This window comes from Oryctolagus cuniculus, chromosome 3 (genome assembly GCF_051225735.1).
Source record: "Oryctolagus cuniculus isolate XC-2025 breed Fujian yellow rabbit chromosome 3, ASM5122573v1, whole genome shotgun sequence".
Taxonomy (NCBI): Eukaryota; Metazoa; Chordata; class Mammalia; order Lagomorpha; family Leporidae; genus Oryctolagus; species Oryctolagus cuniculus.
In genome coordinates, this window is record NC_142869.1 from 138918781 (window position 1) to 138940285 (window position 21505).

General features: G+C 40.8%; 1 protein-coding gene across 26 annotated transcripts in view; it reads left to right on the forward strand.

The window, feature by feature from the left end:
• The window catches only part of SRPK2 (SRSF protein kinase 2), a 280381-nt gene that overhangs the window by 111598 nt on the left and 147278 nt on the right, over positions 1 to 21505 (forward strand). For 12 of the 26 annotated variants that reach the window (XM_051849701.3, XM_089328484.1, XM_089328483.1 and 9 more), the window contains one exon: positions 4648 to 4711. The exons of 8 other annotated variants lie outside the window; for them this stretch is intronic. In XM_051849701.3, the coding sequence (XP_051705661.1) occupies positions 4648 to 4711 (64 nt within the window). Of the gene's footprint in view, positions 1 to 4439; positions 4712 to 4913; positions 5297 to 21505 lie in introns of those variants that run through there. 6 more of the 26 variants (XM_089328493.1, XM_070071181.2, XM_089328497.1 and 3 more) reach the window with 3 other exon arrangements.

The following is a 21505-nucleotide window of genomic DNA, read 5'->3' on the forward strand; positions in this document are numbered from 1 at the left end:
GAGAAAGCATGGTGGGTTTGGGGAACCACATAGAATAGTGGTTATCATGAGGAAAGTCTTGCATGTTGGCTATCTCAGTTAATGGATTTTTTTTTTTTTTTTTTTTTTTTTTTTGGTGTCGAGTAAGAAGAATATGATACCACATCTAGAGCACATGCTATCAAGAAGGGAGAATGGTAGGACTGATATCCCAAGTCAGGAACTCTGGAGTCTCTGAAAAAATTGTGACTTGGAAGTGCGGTGATGCTGATATTCACTGAGATAAAAGACTATAAAATGCGTCACTAGATTGAGAAGTTGGTGCATTCAGTTTCAGACACTGCATTCAAAGCATACGTGGACTGTCTGGGTGAGAATGTCTAGTGGGAGTTGGAAGATAAATGTTTCTGGGTTGCAGGAGAGAGTTTTGGGCTGGAAATTCAAGATATAGTCACCATGTGAGACTGAGTAATTCTTGGTATCAAGGTTGTGGATGGAAGGGTCAGTGAGTAAAAAGGGTCCTGAAGTTATGGCCAGCTTTTAAGAGCCAGGTGGAGATCATCATTCCTACTGGACCCAGAGTTCAGAGGAAAATCATATAAACATAAAAGCCTTAAAAAATTAACCCAGAACTTATGTCTTGTTATTTAGAAATTACAAACAAAATTATGCGATGAGTGTTTGGTATAGCAGTTGATGTCACTTGGCAGAATGCCTGTTTCGAGTTCCAGTCTGGCTTCCTGCTAATGCACACCTTGGGAAGCATGAGGCAGTGGCCCAAGTAGTTGGGTCTCTGCCATCCACAAAGGAGATTCAGAATGGAGTTGCTGCCTCCTGGCTTTGGCCTGGCTCAGATCTGGCTATTGTGCACATTGGAAGAGTGAACCAGTGGATGAAAGGTCTCTGAATGCTTCTATCTGTTTCTGTCTCTGCCTTTCAAGTAAATATAATTAAATATAAACAAGAGTAATTATGAATAAAACTTCAATTTACCATAATTAAAAAGATATTTATGGGGCTGGTGCTGTTGGTGCAGCGGGTTAAAGCACTGGCCTGAAGTGCCGGCATCCCACATGGGTGCCGATTCGAGTCCCAGCTGCTCCTCTTCCGGTCCAGCTCTCTGCTATGGCCTGGAATAGCAGTGGAGGATGGCCCAAGTCCTTGGGCCCCTGCACCCATGTGGGAGACCCAGAAAAAACTCCTGGCTCCCGGCTTCAGATCGACGCAGCTCTGGCCATTGCAGCCATCTGGGGAGTGAACCAGCGGATGGTAGACCTCTCTCTGTGTCTCTACCTCTCTCTATAATTCTTTCAAATAAATAAAATGAATCTTTGAATATATATATATTCAGACTACACAGGAACCACTTGCTTAATTTTTGTATGAAGTAAATATGGTCGTTAGGTATGAATAGAAATGGGATCTTGAGAGCATTGGTAAAAGATTAAAGATGGAGAAATATCAGAGGAGTGATCAGTGGACTGTCAAGCATTTTTTGAGCATAAGTACAGCAGTATGGAGGACAAATTTCATAGGAAATAATGATGAAAATTGTGGGGAAACTATTCTTCTTTTAAAAAGATTTTTTTGTTTGGAAGGCAGAGACACAGAGAGAGGAATGTTCCATTTGCTGGTTCACTCCCCAAATGGCCAGAAGAGCCAGGGCTGGGTGAAGCTGAAGCCAGAGCCAGGACCTCCATCCTGGTCTACGATCTTCTGCTGCCTTGCATTGGAAGGAAGCTGGACAAACAGAGCAGCCAGGACTTGAACTGGCACTCTCATGTGGGGTGCTGTTGCAAGCAGCGGCTTAACAACACTGACCCCACAGGGAAACTATTAGATAATTAGTTTGATGGACCTTTATTTTTGCACTCATTGGCTTAAATGCTTAATTCAGTGAGTGATTAAATTAATATGTAATTAAGAGACTGAGACTGCTGCTTTGGAAGTACAAAGGAATGGGTAAACAGAGTCGGTTTAGAATTGTTGGTGTAGGGTATAAGGTTTTAGAATGTGACTTTAAAAAGCAGATATAGGTCTCTCTGTTCATAAACCAAAGTAAAATTCTGGGAGGGTCTATCATTTACATACAGCATATTAGAGCAAACTGGGATGAAGATTTTAAAAGAATGTTGATGTGGGAAAAACCAAAATTTAATAGGAAGAGCAGAATTTTAAAGGAAAAGATGGCTGACATATTTGCAAAAAAGTAAAGTGTAGGGTCTTAGATCCTACCCTGGAAGTAACTGAATACACTTGGAAAATAGCTGTTTGGGGCAAAGCATGTGCAGTGTAAGAGTGTGTTCTAATTGTGGGCATGTGAGTGGGAGACTTCTGGGATAGAGAGGTTCAAGAGGAGGCCAAGGTGCATAACCAGGGGTTTAAGAAGTTGGTTGATTTGAATGTCCGAGTCCCCAGGATTGTGGTAGGTGTTGTGGCATGGAAGTCGGTGACTGTGGCAGGTAACCAGAACCATGGGTGAGCACCAGGCAGGAGCAACAGATGGAATGCATAAGGCTCAGAGGTTGCAATGGTGACAGAATGTTTACAAGGTGGGTGTTAACTTCATTAGAGCTTGGGATTTTTCATTTTAACTGACTGATTTTATATAGATAAACTGAAGTATGAACTTTTGGTCTTTTTGATTTAAATGTGGCCGTGTTGAAGAAGACAGGTTCAAATGTAATCTCATTTCTGAAGCAGCTGGTTGATAGGCTTGAGAAAGTTCTCTAGAAAGAGGTATGAGGTAGATTAACACTGTGGTGATAAAAAAAAAAAATTACTGTGGTGATGTTGAAGTTGATAGTTTGAGGTGAGTTTAAACTATGGAAACGAGATTTAAAATCAGATGGACATGGCTTACATTTCACTAACTCACTCAGTAAATATTTATTGAGGGAGTACAGTTCTTTGCTAGGCATTATATAGCAACAGGCAGGAGGGCTTAGCACATGCCAAGCACAATTCTTGATTTTTCATGGATTATTTCGTTAAATCCTAATAACAGTCTTTCAAATTGAAATTATTATCCCCATTTTATAGGAGAGGAAGACTGAGGCTATGGGGATGACTCCAAGGTCATACAATTATTGAAAATATGGAAGAACCTATTTCTGTATTCAAAGCAGAGTCTGAGCTATTGAACGCTGACTCTGTTTAAAACTGGCAGTGGTTGGGGCATGGCTGAGTGTTTTTGGACACTGAGTGTTTTTGGACACCTGTAATCCACTAAGAATCCTAAATTAAGTTTCCTCTTTATCATCGTTTTGGTGGAACCACTGTGGTCTGTGCTCTTCCCCGAGTCAGGCAGTTTGGCTATAGCCTGTGATACATTCTGTTCTTTCCATCATACATTCACTTTCTGCTATTTTGATAATGCCCCTGAGATGAAATGGTAAGCCTAAACAAGTTGGAAAAACCCTTATTTTAGCACACAGGTCCATTGCATATTTTGCAACTATAACTTGATCTTCTTTTTCTTTAAATCTTTTCATATTCTACTTTGACATCTTTAGTCAACATTTTTAAAAATAAAAATTTATTCCTCCCCTCCTGCCCTGAAAAGCTGTCAAGATCTGCTTTGAAATACTGAGACTGTTATTGGCATTTCAGTGATACTAGTTTTTGTTTTGTTTTGTTTTTTTATTTTTTGGTATGTAAACTTTTTATAATGAAAGTAGATTTTAATTTTAAGATCAGTTGGAAATACTTTTCAGGAATAGGAAAATAGCCTTACACAAAAAATAATAGGATCGTGTCCATTTTGTTCACTTGGTATGCTTTAGGTTGGTCAGTATTTTAAAGGGAATCTTTTAGATTTTTTTCCCTGTCTTTCTCCTCCCCTTCTTATTTTCACACTTCCTTCCCTTTTAGTCTGATATCTCCTTTCCAAATCAATATTGGCAATTATTTTTCAATTAAATTGAACTGGTGCTCACATTTCTGTTGTGGCTGGGCATTGTCAGTCCTTTCCTAAAAGGACAAGTATATTATCTCTGCTTGGTAACTGGGTGTTGCTATTCACTTGTACCGTACTGCGAAGGAGGAGGGGAAATTCAGGTACAAAACAAAAAGTCTTTCTCTAAGGGAGTTGGAGACTAGGTAGTAAATATAGCTTTAAAGATAATTGAGAAAATAGAACAAAGGTTAACAAATTTTAATCTGTATATCGGGGTGCTGGTTTAATATTTCATTCTTAAGTGACAAAAATGATTCACTGAGCCATATTTTTTGGACTGGAGAAATAGAAGCAGCCCAGGGTTGTATATCTGTTCATCACAGCCTGTAATATTATTCCCCAGGCTTTTTAAATTATCTACTGTGTTCATTTCTGACGTTAGCATTTCTTGTCTGGATTTTGATTTGCTGAATTTAAAATCTTGCTGTAGAGCCATGCTAGTTCTACCTTAACAGAGAAAACACCCCCTCTGCTTTAAAGAAATGGTACTTCCTGCTTTCATAAACAGTCATGTGCATAGTTTAGCAAGGCCCGATGCCTCTGGAGCCTTTTCCCTTTATAGCACCATTGAATCCCGGTCCTAACAGAAGTACTGTGAATCTTGTGGCCTCATTCTGAACAAAAGGGATTAGAGAAGAAAAATCTCTTGATATAAGGCTTGGAAGCCAGAGCAGGCAATCTTGGTTGTGAATATTTTCTGATTTTTCCAGAAATCAAGCAGAAGATTGAGCTGCTGATGTCAGTTAACTCTGAGAAGTCGTCCTCTTCAGAAAGGTACAGCTACATCTCTTGCATGAACAATTAATGGTGTAGCATTGCTAAGAAACAAACCAGGACATATTTTTTTTTTTCTTGTCAAGTTTGCTATATAACGTATTGTACTGCATGCTGGTATTGTGCTGTATTGAAGATGTATTTGGGCAAGCTGTTCTGCTTTTGCGAAGGGTAATTGATTTTTTTTTTTTTTTTAAATTAGTGAAGCCTGATCAGCTGCAGCATGCACACCATAACACAGCCTACCGCTGGCTCCTGTGTGACAGCTGTGGAGGGCTTTTAAAGACCAACAAGCAAACAAAAATCTTGCTTTCTGTAAGAAAGACTACTGTTAGATTTTCCATTTTTTGAGGTTGCTGCTACACAGTAAATAACCAAGGTTATTTGTAAGGCTCAGGTTAAAAATACTTGATATTTGGTTGTGATAAATATTTTCTTATGTGGAAAAGGAGTGCCATTTGTAAATAGCTTAGGAATTGCAAACCCACAGATTAGTCACATTCTGAAAGAGAGATATGATGCTTCTTCAAGTCTGTGCTAGGAAATGGAACAGTCACTGCATGCAGTAATGGTTCATGCCTGCAGGTAAGGACAAAATGACTCAGAAGTATTTTTAAAGCAATTATTTTATCTGTCAATCATGTGATTTTACCTGTAAAGAGATAGTTCGTCAGAATGACTATTTTGTCTTAAAAACACAATTAAGATATTTTTGTCTAAAGAAAGAAATGAGGCTGTAGTTGCCTATTTTGATATACAAACACTGTGTTCACTTCTGTTTATCAAAATTGTGTATACTACATAATGTTTTAAATTGAGGTTCTCAGGCATAGTTTATGCTTATCTTTCTCTTGGGGACCTAAACAGTTTATACTTAATATTTTATATTTAAAGTATGTTGATTTTTCTAGGATTAGTTTTCAGGGTTATCTTTTTATGTTTGTAGGTATAATATTTAAGAAAATATTATGGGGAGTTAACTTGGTAGTTAAGGAATCGTACACTGAAAACACTGAGAAAAAAATGGTGATGAACCTGCCCTGGTAGAATGGATTTATTTAAAGTACACTAGTCTATGCAGGACACAATCTGATGTCAAAATGATCATATATATCAATGTATTTAGTATACTCAGGTGAAAAGCTTCTGGGTATAACTTAGGGCATTATAATTAAAGATGATGTTACTGCTTTCGTTAGAGATAGAAAATAGAAAGATGTAGGACCGCTTGTGTTTGTTTTTATGTGGTGTTCAACTTCTAGTTTATGGCTAGCTGTCTGGTTTTAAGCATTCTGTTTGCAAGATGAAAAGCAGTCTGGAGCCTTGGGAATGTTCTGCCAGTGAAATGGTGGTGCTAGGAAGGGAAAGGGTGGTGGTGAGAACAGCCAGCAGCCCAGGTGCCAACTGTAATGTTGGAGTTTGAAGATGACAGTTGTAATTAAGGCTAGCTGCTGCTGCTAACCTTTTTTCCTTTTTTTTTTTTTTTTTTTTTTTGGTATCATGAATTCTTTATTGACAAATTGAGAGTAGAACAGTGGGTGAGTATTACTGAGAGACAAAGAATGGATAAAGTTTTTCTGGCTTAAATACATTCTCTAAAGGAAAAGATTCTAAAATAGTTTATTATCTAGGTTCTTGGGTTTCTCTGAAGGAAAGGGAGGGATGCATATGGTCATGATCTGAAAGATTAGAAAACGGCCACTGTGCTTAAGGTAACTTTATTCATAGTGATACCAGACCTTGCCTTATCAGTTTTAGAGATACATTTGGCAGTTGTGATATTGCTGGCTTAATGGAGATAACTGTACCTTATGGCTCAGCACAACACTGTGGAAATGTGGTTGTTTCATTAATGTAAACATGTTAAAAATAGAAAATATTATTTTTTCCTCTTTTAATTAAAAGTCATGTAATAATGAGTAGTCAGATCATTTATCTTTTTGTTGGGAAGGAATTGAAAATAAAAATCTGAAGTCAAAAAAACAAAAGTCATGTCTTGGTAATGCTATATTCTGCCCAGGAATCCAATACTTTTAGTATCATGTTGTATTACCATCACATTCTTCAGTTCTTGTTCACCAGTTACCTACATTTGAAAAGTCCTTGGTTTGACATTTAAAAATTTTAAGTTAGAGTTAGTGGTTTAAGCATGGTGGCATAAGTCTTAAAAGATATTTGTAATTTACATCCAGTCAATGTTCCAGTATATGTGTTGGTAGAAAGTATAAAGAAACCTGGCTTTTTTCTTTGAAGATGGGAGAAGCTACTTGATTGCACAAAGCCAAAAGTTGTCATTAACACAAACAGATTTTGTTTCTGGAATATAAAAAAAAAAAAAAAAGAAAAAGAAAAAATAAACCTAATTTAATTATGTAGCCTCTTAAAATCCCTTCACTGAAAAAGAAAAATGTGATTTGAGGTAGATTTATAGTGGAATTTTGAGGCTTGCGGGTTAAATTAGAAAATACATTAGCAAAGAAAAAAGAAACAGAAAATGTTATCCTAACATCTCAATACCACTCAAAATTCAGAATTATGTTTTTAGGTTTTAATAGAACAGGGAGGTCCATCAAATGCCATTTCATAGGAGAGGTATGGGGGTCCTTATTATGTTCTATTCTAAATAGACTCAGGACTCAAACTCATGCAATATAACAAAAAGTCATAGTTTATGTTGTTGTGGTTTTGTGTTTTGGAGAGAGAAAAACTTAAATTTACTCATTTTAAAAGTGAAGGGCAAAGATATTGTTGAATGAATTTTTAAAAATGATGCCTGATAGGGCCGGCGCCGCGCCAGCACACTGGGTTCTAGTCCCGGTCGGGGCGCCGGATTCTGTTCCGGTTGCCCCTCTTCCAGGCCAGCTCTCTGCTGTGGCCTGGGAGTGCAGTGGAGGATGGCCCAAGTGCTTGGGCCCTGCACCCGCGTGGGAGACCAGGAGAAGCACCTGGCTCCTGCCTTCGGAGAGGTGCGTGTGGGCCGCAGCGCGGCAGCCATTGGAGGGTGAACCAACGGCAAAGGAAGACCTTTCTCTCTGTCTCTTTCACTGTCCACTCTGCCTGTCAAAAAATAAAAAAATTAAAAAAAAATGATGCCTGATAATGAATAAAAACAAATTGTGGGAGGCCAGGCATTGGTGTACAGTGGGTTAAGCTGCCCCTGCAACACTTGTATCCCTTAAGGTTGCCAGTTTGAGTCCCGGCTGCTGCACTTCTGATTCAGCTCCCTGCCAATGCACGTGCTGAAGCAGCAGCAGATGGCCCAAGTCTTTGCCCCGCACCCATGTGGGAGACTTGGATGGAGTTCCTGGCTCCTGGATTTGGCGTGGCCCAGCCCTGGCTGTTGGGGAGTGAACCAAATGTGATGGAATATTTCCCTCTTTGCCATCCCCTCCCCCCAGTAACTCTGCCTTTCAAACAAACAAACAAATCTTTAGAAACAACAATAAATGATGTGTATAGCTAGTTAAGGGGAAGGCATCTAAAATCTCCTGCTTTGGAGATTTTAGAAGTAAATCCTGCAAACATTTTCTTTTTAAATTGAGTGTATTTGGAATGAATGCCTGTCCTAAACACATTAGAGGTGGTGCTAGACAGTTTTATTTTCTTATCTGCTCCCATTTAATGAGATTTTCAGAGCCGCCCCCCCCCCCCCCCCCCCGTCTTCATATTGAACTTGAGAAACAGAATGACAGAGACAAAGAAAGATATTTGTCCTCTGGTTCCATGGTTTCATTCGCCAAATGCCTGTAACTGCTGGGATCAGAGCCAATGGCTTGGAATGCAGTTCTGCTCTCTCCCATATGGGAGATACGAACATTAGTTGCTTGAGCCCTCACTGCTACCTCCCGAGGTCTGCATTAGCAAGATGCTGGAGTCAGCAGCCCTAGCCAGGACTGGAACCCAGGCACTCCATTGTTGAACTTGGGCATCTAAACAGTTCAGGTGCCACTTCTAAGTCATTTATGGGGAGACATGAAGGGAGAAAAAGTGGGATGTGTGTGTGTGCATGTGTATTTTAAAAGAACTGCTCTTGGGAAGACTGGCAGATCATACCAGAAATACCCCAAGGGTGCAAGTTTTTGTCAGTTATATTGCTGCTTCTGCAGTGAACTTTTCTAACAGAAGTATATGGCTTAAAGCGTAAGCCCAGAGTGCTCAAAGCTGTGAATTCCGACCCATTCAGACCAAACCCTGAGAGGGCTGCTGAGTTTGTGAAGGGAATCTGAGAAGCTGAGAGTCTACATTTATTTGTCCTCAGCATCGCCTACACCTGCTATTGTTAAGTATAAAATGGATGTTGTTGTAATTAGTAAAGTTCACAATCAATTAAAAGTTAATAACTAAGCAGTGCTACATAGGTTTGGTTTTTCTCAGGAAACAGATACTAAAGGCCAATTTTCTTTGTGTTTTTAACTTTTTTTTTTTTACTGTTAAAAATGAGTTCTTAGACTTGTACTAGTGCAGAGAAGAAGTATTCTAGCCTGATGCTTTAGCATCCCAGAAAGCTGGCAAATACCGAATCCCCACATTGCTGGCTACCTTGTTTTGGAGAAGAGCAAGTACCATAATGCTACTGTGCTGTGGCCTATGTTTCACTAGTGCTGAATAAACAGGACAGGTGAGATGTAGTGGAGCCTGCTTATTGTTCCTCCCCTAGTATAACCATGTTTCAGGTACTTGAAGAACCCGTGCCATTTGTGTGTGTGTGAATTTTAATTCTGTCCCTTAATTTGGAAACTCTTTTAAGTGAAGAGAAAGAGGGCAGATGATAATGATGAGTGGATGTGGAAAGCAAAAAGAGAAACCTGGAAGAAAAAGGAAACTGGCACGGGGGGGGGGGGGAGGGGAGGATTAAAAATTAAGGAATGTACCAGCAATAGGTCTATTAAACCCAGCTTTTTGATAATTAAAAAAAAAACCCACGTGTGTGTGTGTGTTTGTGTGTGTGTGTGTGTTTTACCTTAAGAAATCTTTGCCAAACCCAAGGTCACTTAAGACTTTCTCTTAGATTTAGAAGCTTTAGGGTCTTCATAGTGAAGAAGTGGTTCATTTTGGGTTTTAGAATTAAGATAAGGACTAAATGCTTTTCTTTCAAATGGCTGTTCATTTGTGTCTGATTTCAAACACTGTAAATGGAGACTCTCTGTGTAGGCTTCCGGCCTGTCTTCTCCCGACATTGTGTAAGATTCACCCATGTTGTATGTAGCTGTAAATTGAGTCTCGTTGCTGTATGGTAGTCACTACATGATTGTACCTCAGTCTGTTAATCCAGTCTATAGAGGGCATTCTGGGTGTTTGCTGCTGCTGGCTGTTGAGAGTGGTGCTGCAGTGCACACTTGCATGCTTGTCTTTTGGGAAAGGAACCTGTGCATGCATCTCTGTTGAGTATGTTTGTAGGAGTGCACTCACTGGGTTTTAATGGCTGTACCGCCTTTCCAAAGCCTGCCAGCTCTGTGCAGCTTCTTGCCAACTTGGTACCGTGTCTTTTTCTCCCTTCCCTTTCCTCTCTTTCCCTTCTGTCCTTCTTTCTCCTTGTTAGCATTCTGGTGGGTGTGCCAATGTCACCCAGAGTTGGAGCCATTTGAGGATTAGCAGCTGACAGGGCCCTCTGTCTGAGTACTGACTTCCAGGAAGGAGGTCAGTATGAGAAGACCAGGGCAGAAGGGAACACTAGGTGCAGTGATCTGAGGCTCTGCTTTCCCATGGGCTCATTCTCATCTTTTGTTCAGGTCCTGGAGACCATAGGTGTTAACACTGGTTTTCTGACTCGGTTTCTGTAGCAGAAATTTTCCTCAGTTGACGTAAAACAGAAGGAGCAGTTCGATTTGGGAGCTCAGGGAAGTAAATCAGAGAGCCCCAGTGATTGTTGCCTGCCCTTAACCCTGGAACCCCCCTCTGCCAAACTCCAGTCCACTTCACTTTAAAGCCCTCAGGGTAGGTTGACCACCTTAGGGCTGACCAAGAATTCATGGTATTTTAGAAGAATTAAACTTTAGGCCATTTCTTTTTTTTTTTTTTTTTTTTTCTTTGACAGGCAGAGTGGACAGTGAAAGAGACAGAAAGGTCTTCCTTTTGCCGTTGGTTCACCCTCCAATGGCCGCCGTGGCCGGTGCACTGCGCTGATCCGAAGGCAGGAGCCAGGTGCTCCTCCTGGTCTCCCATGGGGTGCAGGGCCCAAGCACGTGGGCCATCCTCCACTGCACTCCCGGGCCACAGCAGAGAGCTGGCCTGGAAGAGGGGCGACTGGGACAGAATCCGGTGCCCCGACCGGGACTAGAACCCGTTGTGCCGGCGCCGCAAGGTGGAGGATTAGCCTATTGAGCCGTGGCGCCGGCCCTAGGCCATTTCTAGTGCTTAAAATATCCATATCGTCTACTTTAGAAGTGTAGTGTTATCATTTACTTTCTGGTAAAAAAAAAAAAAAAAAAAAAGACTTTTCTGAGCTGCCATTATTTCTTTGGTCTAGATGTTACCAACTTAAGCTTTGATCCTATTTTCTGCTGCTTCCCTGGCTGGTGGGTTGCTCACATCACAGTTCAGAACACAGATCTGATCAGGTGGTCACTCCCTTTTTAAAACCCATCCACTGTCTGCCGTTGTGCTCTGGATGAAGGTGAGCTCCACATCTGGGTCGTCGAGCACCTCCGCTCTCCAGTCCTCACCTCCCTTCTCAGCTGAGTCCAACTCCTGTCTCTGTTTGGTCATCTCATCGTGGCCTTGCTGTTCTGCTATTCCCATCCCTCTCATTTCATGGAAGCCCTGTGTGGGTCAGATTACACCTATTATAAGCCCTCACAGGATCAAGTACATCCCCTTTGTAGCATTTGTCACAGCTGCTGTTTGACATTTGTTCTGCTTACTGGTTTACTTGTTGTTAACCCCATCTTATGATCTAATACATATAAATGTGCTTTTATCACAAAAGGATGACAAAATACTGTCATTGACAATTTACAAATTATGAACTTTGTGGAAAGATTTTTGGTAAAAGGAGTCTTCTGTTTCTGTGATCCTGGCATAGTTAATTTATATTAACATGTCAAATTTAGAAATTCTAGCTTTTTATTACGTAAAGTATAGTTTATTATGATACATTTTTAAAATTTGTTTTAAGGTAGAATGGAAATTAAATCTGAATGGATTCTATCTTTGCGCCAAAAAAGGAACATCGAACCATTGGCAATTATTTCCCAAATATCAGTGATTTGTGTATGACCTTTGTGCTTTTCGTCACATTTGCACTTTATACTATACTGATACTTATTTCATATCATGTCTTTTTAATTGTGATTAAAAAATGTTCTAGTCAGGACTCTAGAGGCCAAACCAGTAGGATACATATAGAGATACACGAAGTGGGATTTATTAGGGAAGTTGGCTCACAAGTTCTTTAACAGGCTGTCTGTAGGTTACAGACCCTGGGGTACCAATAGTGGGGCTTGGTCTGAGTCAGGAGGCCTCAGAACCAGGAAAGCCCAGTGTGTAACTCTTTTGAGCTCTACTGGAAGCCAAAAGCCCCAGTGTCTAGAGAGGGAGCAGCTGGTGTGAATCATGGAGTCCAAAGGCCACAAAGCCTCGAGTTCTCATGTCCAAGACAGGTGACAAAAGTTCCCCCAACACTGAGGGCTGGTCTTCCTCATCTAGTCCAGACTCACTAGCTGGCCTCCCTGGAAACCGCAACCCTGACGCACCCACAACAGTCCTTTTCCAGGTTTCTAGTTATTCCTTAATCTGGTCAAGTTGACATCTAAAATTAACTATCACATTATAATGGTCTTTAAAAACTTAATTTTCTTTAGAAAGAAATCTCTCTGTTCCTATCAGAAATGGAGAACCAGTACCATTTGCCTTGAAAAGCAGTTGCTGTTAAATCCTGTCTAGATTCTGTTGTCTGATAAAGGATTTCAGCCCGAGCCATATGCTCCCACTGTTTACAGGGGAAATTAAATTGGCAAGAATCATAAAGGGGCGTAACATGTGTTAGGACCAAAGTGGGACTTGCTGTTTGATAGACTCAGATAGATGGAAAGAACCATGGGAGAAGAGTGACTTTCTCAGTATGTGCTTCAGTGTAATCCAATGCCAAGTCCCAAGTATACCCTAAGATCATTTTGCATACCAGCAGTCATGCTTTTTCTTCACATTGGCATCCCCTCCTGCTTCCACTGTGGTGGATTAAGAAGAATTTATCAGGGAGGTTCTAAACAAATGTGAGCAGCTATTATACCAACAGTGGTAACAGTAAAAAGGTAGCTGCTTTTCACAACCGCAGTACAGATTCCTTTTGTATCAAAATCCTTTATGTACCAGGGACTGGAAGAAATTAAGACTCATTTTAGTAGATTATGTTTGTTATCTGTCCACCATCCATTATTTATCAGCAGCTGCTGTGCACTAGCCACTCAGTGATCTGGAAACCAGGGCCACAAAGATAGCACAGAAATTTAGCATTTTTCAATATATTTGTGTAAAATTTCAAACAAAAGATGTCTTGATGGATGGCCTCCCCCTAACATAACTTGGTCCATTTCTTGGGCACACAGTGCTAAGCGCTATTCCATGGATAATAATAGAGTGGGTGGCCCTTGACACTCCATAAAAGAATTACATGTAACTGTCTCTGCATTTCTGGGAAACATATTTTACAAGACCAAACATAGTTGTTTACTAAGGCCAGGACAAGTGAGTGAGGTGGGCCAGGTAGGGGTGTATTGAATGCAAGAGACTCCAATCCCACCTGAAGAGAGGGATGCTGGTCAGCACTTGCTGATGACTGTCACGTGGAAAGGTAGGCCAGGTTATGCCAGCCACTCTGGTTGTGAAAGACAAGCTGAAAATTTGGAGTTTAAGGACTTAGTTCACTTTTAAATGATGGTACAAACGAAACTCACAGGAGCCTTAAAAATAGAGTATTTGCTATTCAGGCTCAGCTCCTGGTAACATCATTCTCTTCTGTGCTGTAGCACCTTGATTCACAATTTTGAGCCATGGACCTATGCAGACTTGTAAGAGATTTTCAAATCCTGTGAGTACTAACCACTATCTATAGATGAAGGCATGTAACTACAAAATTATTTTCATGCTCAAGGATATGTCTCTGGAGTTTTCTGGCCTTTCAGATATGCCAAACACTGGTGAGCACTGTTCAAGTAACTGCATACTCAGATACCAACACTCAGTAAAATATCAACTGTTTGGAATGAATACTTGTGGGAAGGTTCCTCCCCCATAGATACACAATTTTTTAAGTTGGGTATTAAATAATGTATTTTCTGCAAATATTTAAGTATCTACTATGATGGAACTAATCTAAAAATTATATAGAGGCAGAATAGTGTTCTATCCTTATGCCTTCCACCTCATTCCTTTTCTTCTTCCCCCTTTTCCACATTCCCCTCCTCCTCACCACAGAAAAGGCATTCAGGCCAATGTGACATCCACCTGCAGTGTGGTGCAGTGGGAGAGAGAGCCAGAGGCAGTACAGGCAGAGAAGGTTAATGGGGGGTGGTCAGAAGCACACCCAGATAAGTACTGGGAGGAGGTACTAAAGGTGCTGAATAATTTTGGCTCAAGTTTCTGGACCACCATACTAGAAAAGAGACATTGCTTTTTTTTCTATTTATAAGGAGAAAAAGATGCCAGTTTCCCCAGGATAACCAAACCTTTCTTTTTTACTTGCTTATGAGCTTACTGTATATTTCAAAATACTTACCTTTTTTTTTTAAAGGGATTTCAGGCAAAAAGATTATAAAACCACCACATTTTTACAAAACTTTGAAGGTCAGTTGCTGTGATTAATTTTTTTCCCATTTCATTTTTTGTTCTAGTCTAAGTAGATCTCTAGAGACTAACTAAGCTGACATACTTCAGCAGTCACACCATCAACAGTCGAGCCAATATCATACTGACAGATGACTTAATCTGGCTTTATACATGTAACATATGCAATTTTTAATGTGGTTAAATAATCCTGTATCATATTTTTAAAAAGTTTGTTTTCATCTACTTGAAAGAGAGAAAGATAGGTATTTTGTATCCATTGATTCACTCACTCCCCAGATGTCTGCCTGCAACAGCCAGGGCTGGGTGAGGCTGAAGCCAGCAGCCTAGAACTCTGATGGGTCTCCCATGTGGGTGACAGGGGGCCAAGCACTTGAGCCATCAGCAGGAAACTGAAACAGAAGCGAAGGTGCCCAGAGTGGCAGTGGCACTGTAATATTGAATGTGGACATCCTAATAAGGCAGCTTAACACGCTGCACCACAACACCCACTCCAACATCACTTTTTATAGTATTGTTTTGAAAGGCTGCAGGACTGAGTTCATATGTACCATGATTTTCCTCGCCAGATCTTGGTCTTAGAAGTGGAAACACTTGCAATGCCAGTCTGTATGGTTCTTGATAAGGAAGGAGTATGAATTTCCCTTCAGAAAGTGCTTCTTCATTCTTTCACTAGCAGGTTACAGAAAGACTTTTAAAGTTACTCTTCATTTAAGATTCTCAAAATTGTCTCCTTTTGAGTGTTGCATGGGTAATATTAAACAACATGCTAGATAGTGTTGGCCTATAGGTCTTTGTTCCTTATCTTTTTCTGCTAGTAAAGTCAGATGTTACTCTGGTACCTTCTGTGTTCATTACCTGAGTGTACAAGTACTTAGTGTGCTACTGATTAGATGTTAGCAATTAAGTGACATAATGTGTGAGGAACATTTGCATATTCCATTTATGCTAATAAACCTTAATTTTGGCAGGGATTTCCAAAAGTTGTAAGATCTGCACCAGACAGAATACAAAACATTCAAAGTAAATGGATGGCTTTCTTTCTTTTTTTAAAAAAAAAGATGGGCAGAAATTAAGCTTCTCTCACTTTATTTGAAAGGCACAGTTGCAGAGAGAGAGAAAGAGACAGAGAGATCTTCCATCCACTGATTCACTCCCCAGATGGCCGCAACTGCCAAGGCTGGGCCAGGAGGAAGCCAGGAGCCAGGAGCTTCTTCCAGGTCTCCTATGTAGGAACGGGGGCCTAAGGACTTGGGCCATCTTCCACTGCTTTCCCAGGCCTTAAGCAGAGAACTGGATCGAAAGAGGAGCAGCTGGAAGAGGACCTGGAGCCCATATGGGGATGCCAGTGGTGGCTTTATCTGCTGGGCTATAGTGCTTTCTTTAATCTTTGCTGTTTACCCAGGCCTGTAGATGTTCAGTAATTTGCCAGTGACTATTGTGTTACAAAGTTTAAACATCTTTGTAGTCAAGACCTTTCCATTTTTCTTTCTGGAATTTAAATTCCAGGCTGAGTAAAGAGCATGTGGGCCATCAGGGTGAAATGAAATGTGGTACCTTCTTGAGACTGAGTAATTTCATGAAGTTGGGAAACAATTGGAGGGGAAGGATGGGAAGATTGGTGAGGGATGCGTTGCACCCAGGTAGCAAGGAGAACTGTCAGATTTTATGCTGAGGTTTACCAAGAGCCATTAGAAACATTTTAGGAAGTGAGATGGTTGCTGATATTGAAAACATGTGCTTGCTCCTGTGGAGCATAATAATGTCTTTTTAAGAATATGTTAAAGAAATGCATTGTCCTGTCTAGTGTAGAAGAATGTAAGAGATACTGTAGAGTTGCAGCAAGGTATTCATTATCTACTCTGGAAATGGGTAGAAAAATTAAGGCAGTATTTACCATTTCATTGATAGAGAGTGGATGAATTCCTCAACACTGGGATCTCGCTATTCTGTACCCCCCACTCTTGTGTGTGTGTGTTTTAAAGTTAATTTGAGAGGCAGAGACACAGAGAAAGCTCCTCTCCATTGATTTACTTCCCATAATGTATTTACTTCCCATAATGTTCATAATGTATAATGTCTGGGACTGAGCCAAGGCCAGGACTTAGCCAGGGCCAGGACTTAAACTGGGAGCCAGGAACTCAATCCAGGTCTTCCATGATGGTGGCTGGAGTCCAAAGTTACATTATACCTCACTGCTACCTCTCAGAATCTGCATTAGCAGGAAGCTGGAATCAGAAGCTGGCACTGGGAGTCAAGCCCAGGTACTCCTTTGTGGGGCGAGGTTATATTAACTGATGTCTTCACTATTAGGCCAAACACCCACTCCAACACACAGAGTATTGAACATTGGCATGAATTATCAACAGAGGCTATAAGGGGTGGGCATTGTGGTACAGTGGGTTCAGCCACTGCTTGGGATTCTCACACTCTGTGTCTCGGTGGCAGTCTTGGATAGATAGAGGTGCTCTTTTCTTTTCTTTTCTTTTCTTTTCTTTTCTTTTCTTTTCTTTTCTTTTCTTTTCTTTTCTTTTCTTTTCTTTTCTTTTCTTTTCTTTTCTTTTCTTTTCTTTTCTTTTTTTGACAGGCAGAGTTAGACAGTGAGAGAGAGACAGAGAGAAAGGTCTTCCTTTTTCCATTGGTTCACCCCCCAAATGGCCGCTACCAATCCGAAGCTGCGCCGATCTGAAGCCAGGAGCCAGGTGCTTCCTCCTGGTCTCCCATGCGGTGCAGTCCTTGGGCCATCCTCCACTGCCCTCCTGGGCCACAGCAGAGAGCTGGACTGGAAGAAGAGCAACCAGGACAGAATCCGGCGCCCCAACCAGAACTAGAACCTGCGGTGCCAGTGCTGCAGGCGGAGGATTAGCCAGGTGAGCCACGTTGCTGGCCGAGGTGCTGTTTTCTAATGACAAAGATTGTTGGCTTGTTAAATCTTATTTTTTATTGTTGTGCCTATTTAATCATAATCAGAGGAAATTACTGTCTGAACCCCTTTTTTAGTGTTGTTTATTTGAAAGGTATAGTGACACACAGACACACACATGGAGAGGTATTTCTTTATTCCACTGGCTCATTTCCCAGATGGCCACAGTGGCTAGGGCTAGCCAGGCTGAAGCTAGAGCCCAGAACACCTTTGAGGTCTTGGTGGCGGGGACCCAAGCACTTGAATCATCCCTTGCTGCTCTCTCGGTGCATTAGCAGGAAGCTGAATTGGAAGCAGAGCAGCTAGGATTGGAACAGGCTCTCAGATATGGAATACTGGCTTTGCAAGCTGTGACTCAGCCCTCTGTGTGCCACAGCACTGCCTCCTGTTTGTTGCAGAAGTCTTTGCTCAGTGGATATATAAAATATCCTTCCTTTCATTCATTCATTCTTTCATTTGTTCTTTCTTTCTTTTAAAGGCAGAGTTGCAGAAGGGCAGAGGCAGAGAGAGAGAGAGGAGAGAGAGAAGTCTTCCATCACTCCTAAATGGCCACAACGGCCTGAGCTGGGCTGATCTGAAGCCAGGGGCCAGGGATTTCATTCATGTCTCCCACCCAGGTGCAGGGGCCTAAGTATTTGGGCCATCTTCTGCTGCTTTCCCAGGCCGTAGTAGAGAGCTGGATCAGAAGAAAAGCAGCCAGGACTTGAACCCATGCCCATATGGGATTCCGCACTGAAGGCCATGACTTTACCCACTATGCCACAGAGTCAGCCCCTAAAGTATCATTTCTATAAATTATTTAAAATACTCTAGAACAGTACTGTCCAATAGACTTCACAGTGGTAGAAGGTTCTATAATGTCAGCCAAGCTTCTCAGAGTATTTGGAATGTGGCTAGCATGAATGAAGAATTGAGATTTTAATTTTTCTGAACTTTAAAACTCAAAAATCACTGAACTTTATATTCAGATGGGGATGCTAATGAATCATGTTATTTTAACTTTCTTTATCATTCAGAAAAGAATTTCCTTTATATATCTTTTTTCCTTAAGCCCTACTCTATTCTGTTTTCTTATTCTTTTGCTTTCCTCTTCTGACACTGTTATGCTGTGGGAGTAGAATGGTGTATTTCTTTTATTGTGGCTCTAATTAGCAATTTAATTCATTGTCTAGTTGTCTTATGATAAAGTTATTTTGAGGATTTTGGTTTTTTTTTTTTTTTTGGCAGGAGATGCTTCGTTCCTCTTCCTCTTCAGGAAAAAAATTATAACTATCTGCTGTCCTGACTTAGCAAGATTTTAATGTTGTACTAACTGAAAGCAGAGTATATTAAGGCAGAAGCAGTTTAATGTCTAATGTCTGGTTTAAAAGAGAGAAAAAAATGACACGACATAGATTTTAAACTCTTATGTTTGATAAAAAAGAAAAAGCTTTAATAGATAAATTACGTTTGTGGTAGACAAAACTCACTAGTGCATACATGCTATAGTTAAAAATTCAAAATTGTGGTTTGAATTTCAGTTCTTGTCCCCTTCTCCAGCCTCTTTTTTTTTTTTTTTTTTTTTTCTGGTGGAGTCAACTCGTGATTATTAAAGTCCTCTTTGGACGCAGAGTGAGGTAAGCATATCATTTTCTTGGCCAGAGTAATCATCAGCCCACGGGAGAGCCCCTGCATAATACGGAGCTGAGGCAGGTTTGCAGTTTGGTCATGTTGAGTGTTGCTATATCCATTTATAGAAAAGGGAGTTGGTAGGATTTCACATAGAATTGTGAGAATTTATTTTGTTGTTTGGCCCAGTCTTTTCCATTAAGAAGAAAAGATTGCCTCCAGGCTTACTGGATATTTTACCGTTATAATTTGACAGTCTATGATGGAATGGTTGAAATACTCTTCTGGGGGAATCTTTGGCTGCTTGTGATTGAATAAATACCTTGGGCTATTTCACGTGACTTTCCTCTTTGCATAGGACTTTTAATTTTTTCTGGGCTTTTGTAGTTGCAGGAAGAACATGTGTGCTTGAGGCTGTGTTGCTGTGATGGTCTCCTGTCACAGTCCCTTCCATTTCAGCATTGCTACAAGTATTTATTTTGGAGCACACAGGTGAAGAAGTGGTGTTGGGGTATGATGAGAGTGCAGTGTCTGTGCCCTCCTCATTTCCTTCCTCCACTCCATGTACAATTGCATGGCTTCTGCTGTGGTCAGCTCTCTCCTCCCTGCAGCCTGGGCCCTGCTTGGCAGCCCACCTGGCTCCTGAAGACAAATGGAGCTGTTTTCTCTTGCCACACTCAGAGTTGCTATAAAAGATTTAACAGCTTTTGGCAAGATGAAGCTGATGATCATAATAGTAAAACCTGTTTGCTCTTCACCAACCTGTTTAATGGAATCACAGATTTTATGGGGAGCCATAAAGGCCTTCTTGTTCTTCAGACCACATATTCATGATGGATTTGTTTGTAGGAACGGTTTTAGATCATTGCAAATCAAGCATTTCCCAAGAAATCTTGTCAAGTTTAGTAATGTTTTAAAAGTAGACCTACCAAAGTTAACTTTGTCTAAAAATGTCTAGATTCATCATGTGTGATTGGTACCTTTTATTGTTTTGAACTTAGAAATTCCTATTAAGGATTCAGTGACACAACACTTTGAGTGTAACATGTAAGGGAAAAAGCCTGTGTATTTACCATGAGAAATCATCATAGTAGTTGACACCATGCCCCCCAGAATTCTAGCACAGCTGGTTTTCTCCAGGGATACAACACACCAGTGTTTCCTTTCTTGTGTGTTTGCATTTAATGACATGTGGTTTAGAAAAAATGTATTTGTTTCTTTTTTGGAGAGAGAGAGAGAGAGAAAGAGCTTCCCCATCTACTGGTTCTGTCCCCAAGTGTTACCATTGGCTGGGACTGGTTTGAAGCCAAAAGCCAGAAATTCAATACAGGTCTCCCACATTGATTGCAGGAACCTGATTACTTTGAGCCATCACCTCCGTCTCCAGTGTCTGTATTTAGCAGGAAGCTGGAGTCAGAAGCTGGATCCAGGTATAGAAACCCAGACAATCTGACATGGGATGCAAGTGTCTTAACTGCTATGCAAAATGTACCCCGCACCCTCATCCTAGATGTATTTTTAAACATTAAAGTAGTAGTTTGCTAAAGGAAATGGTTATGCTTTGAGAAACATGGGCAGCATGTGATAATTCCAGAAATTAAAGATTTATACATCATATATAATCTTTGTTCCAGGTCATAGGCTTATGAAAAGAATGTTAGAAGTCACCATGCCATCAAAAGTATCTTTTTTTTTTTTTTTCACTTTGAGATCAGGAAAGATCAAAGGGTATTTATGATGACCCAAATAGGTACCCCCCCCCCCAAATATTTTTTATTTTATTTGTAAGGCAGTTACAGAGAGAGGGGGAAAGACACACACACACACACACACAGATTTTCCGTCTGCTGGTTCACTCCCCAGATGGCTATAACTGCCAGCAATGGGCTAGGCCAAAGTCCAGAGCCAGGAGCTGCTTCTAGGTCTCCCATATGAGTGGCAGGGGCCCAAAAACTTGGGCCATCTTCCACTGCTTTCCCATGCACACTGGTTGGGAGCTGGATCGGAGTTGGAACAGCCAGGAATCTAAACCAGTGCCCATATGAATGAGGTCCTGGCACTGAAGGTGGCAGCTTAACCTGCTATGCCACAGCACCAGCCATGAAACTCAGTTTTAAGAATTCATTTTTATTTACTAATTAAGAGTACCTACTCTTTAATTTTGGCCAGGCAGATATAGGATAGAGATAGGATAGAAGCATGATTTGCTAAAATCAAGCCCCTCTGGACTGACCTGTGTCCATCTCCAGCTCCAAGACAATTGGGAGCTTGTGAATGGATTGTAAAGGAATGACAGCAGGAAGGAAACCTGGGGATTCAGCGAAGGCTCCAGAGAAAAGTCCTGTAAACCTGTAACTTACAGTAATTGAAATTAAGACATTTAGAGTTCTAGAACACAGAGAAAATGGAGTTAGTTTGACCAGTTTTCTTTTACTTCTTTAAGAGAACCAAGAATAAAGATTTAAAATTTTCCCAGTACAATT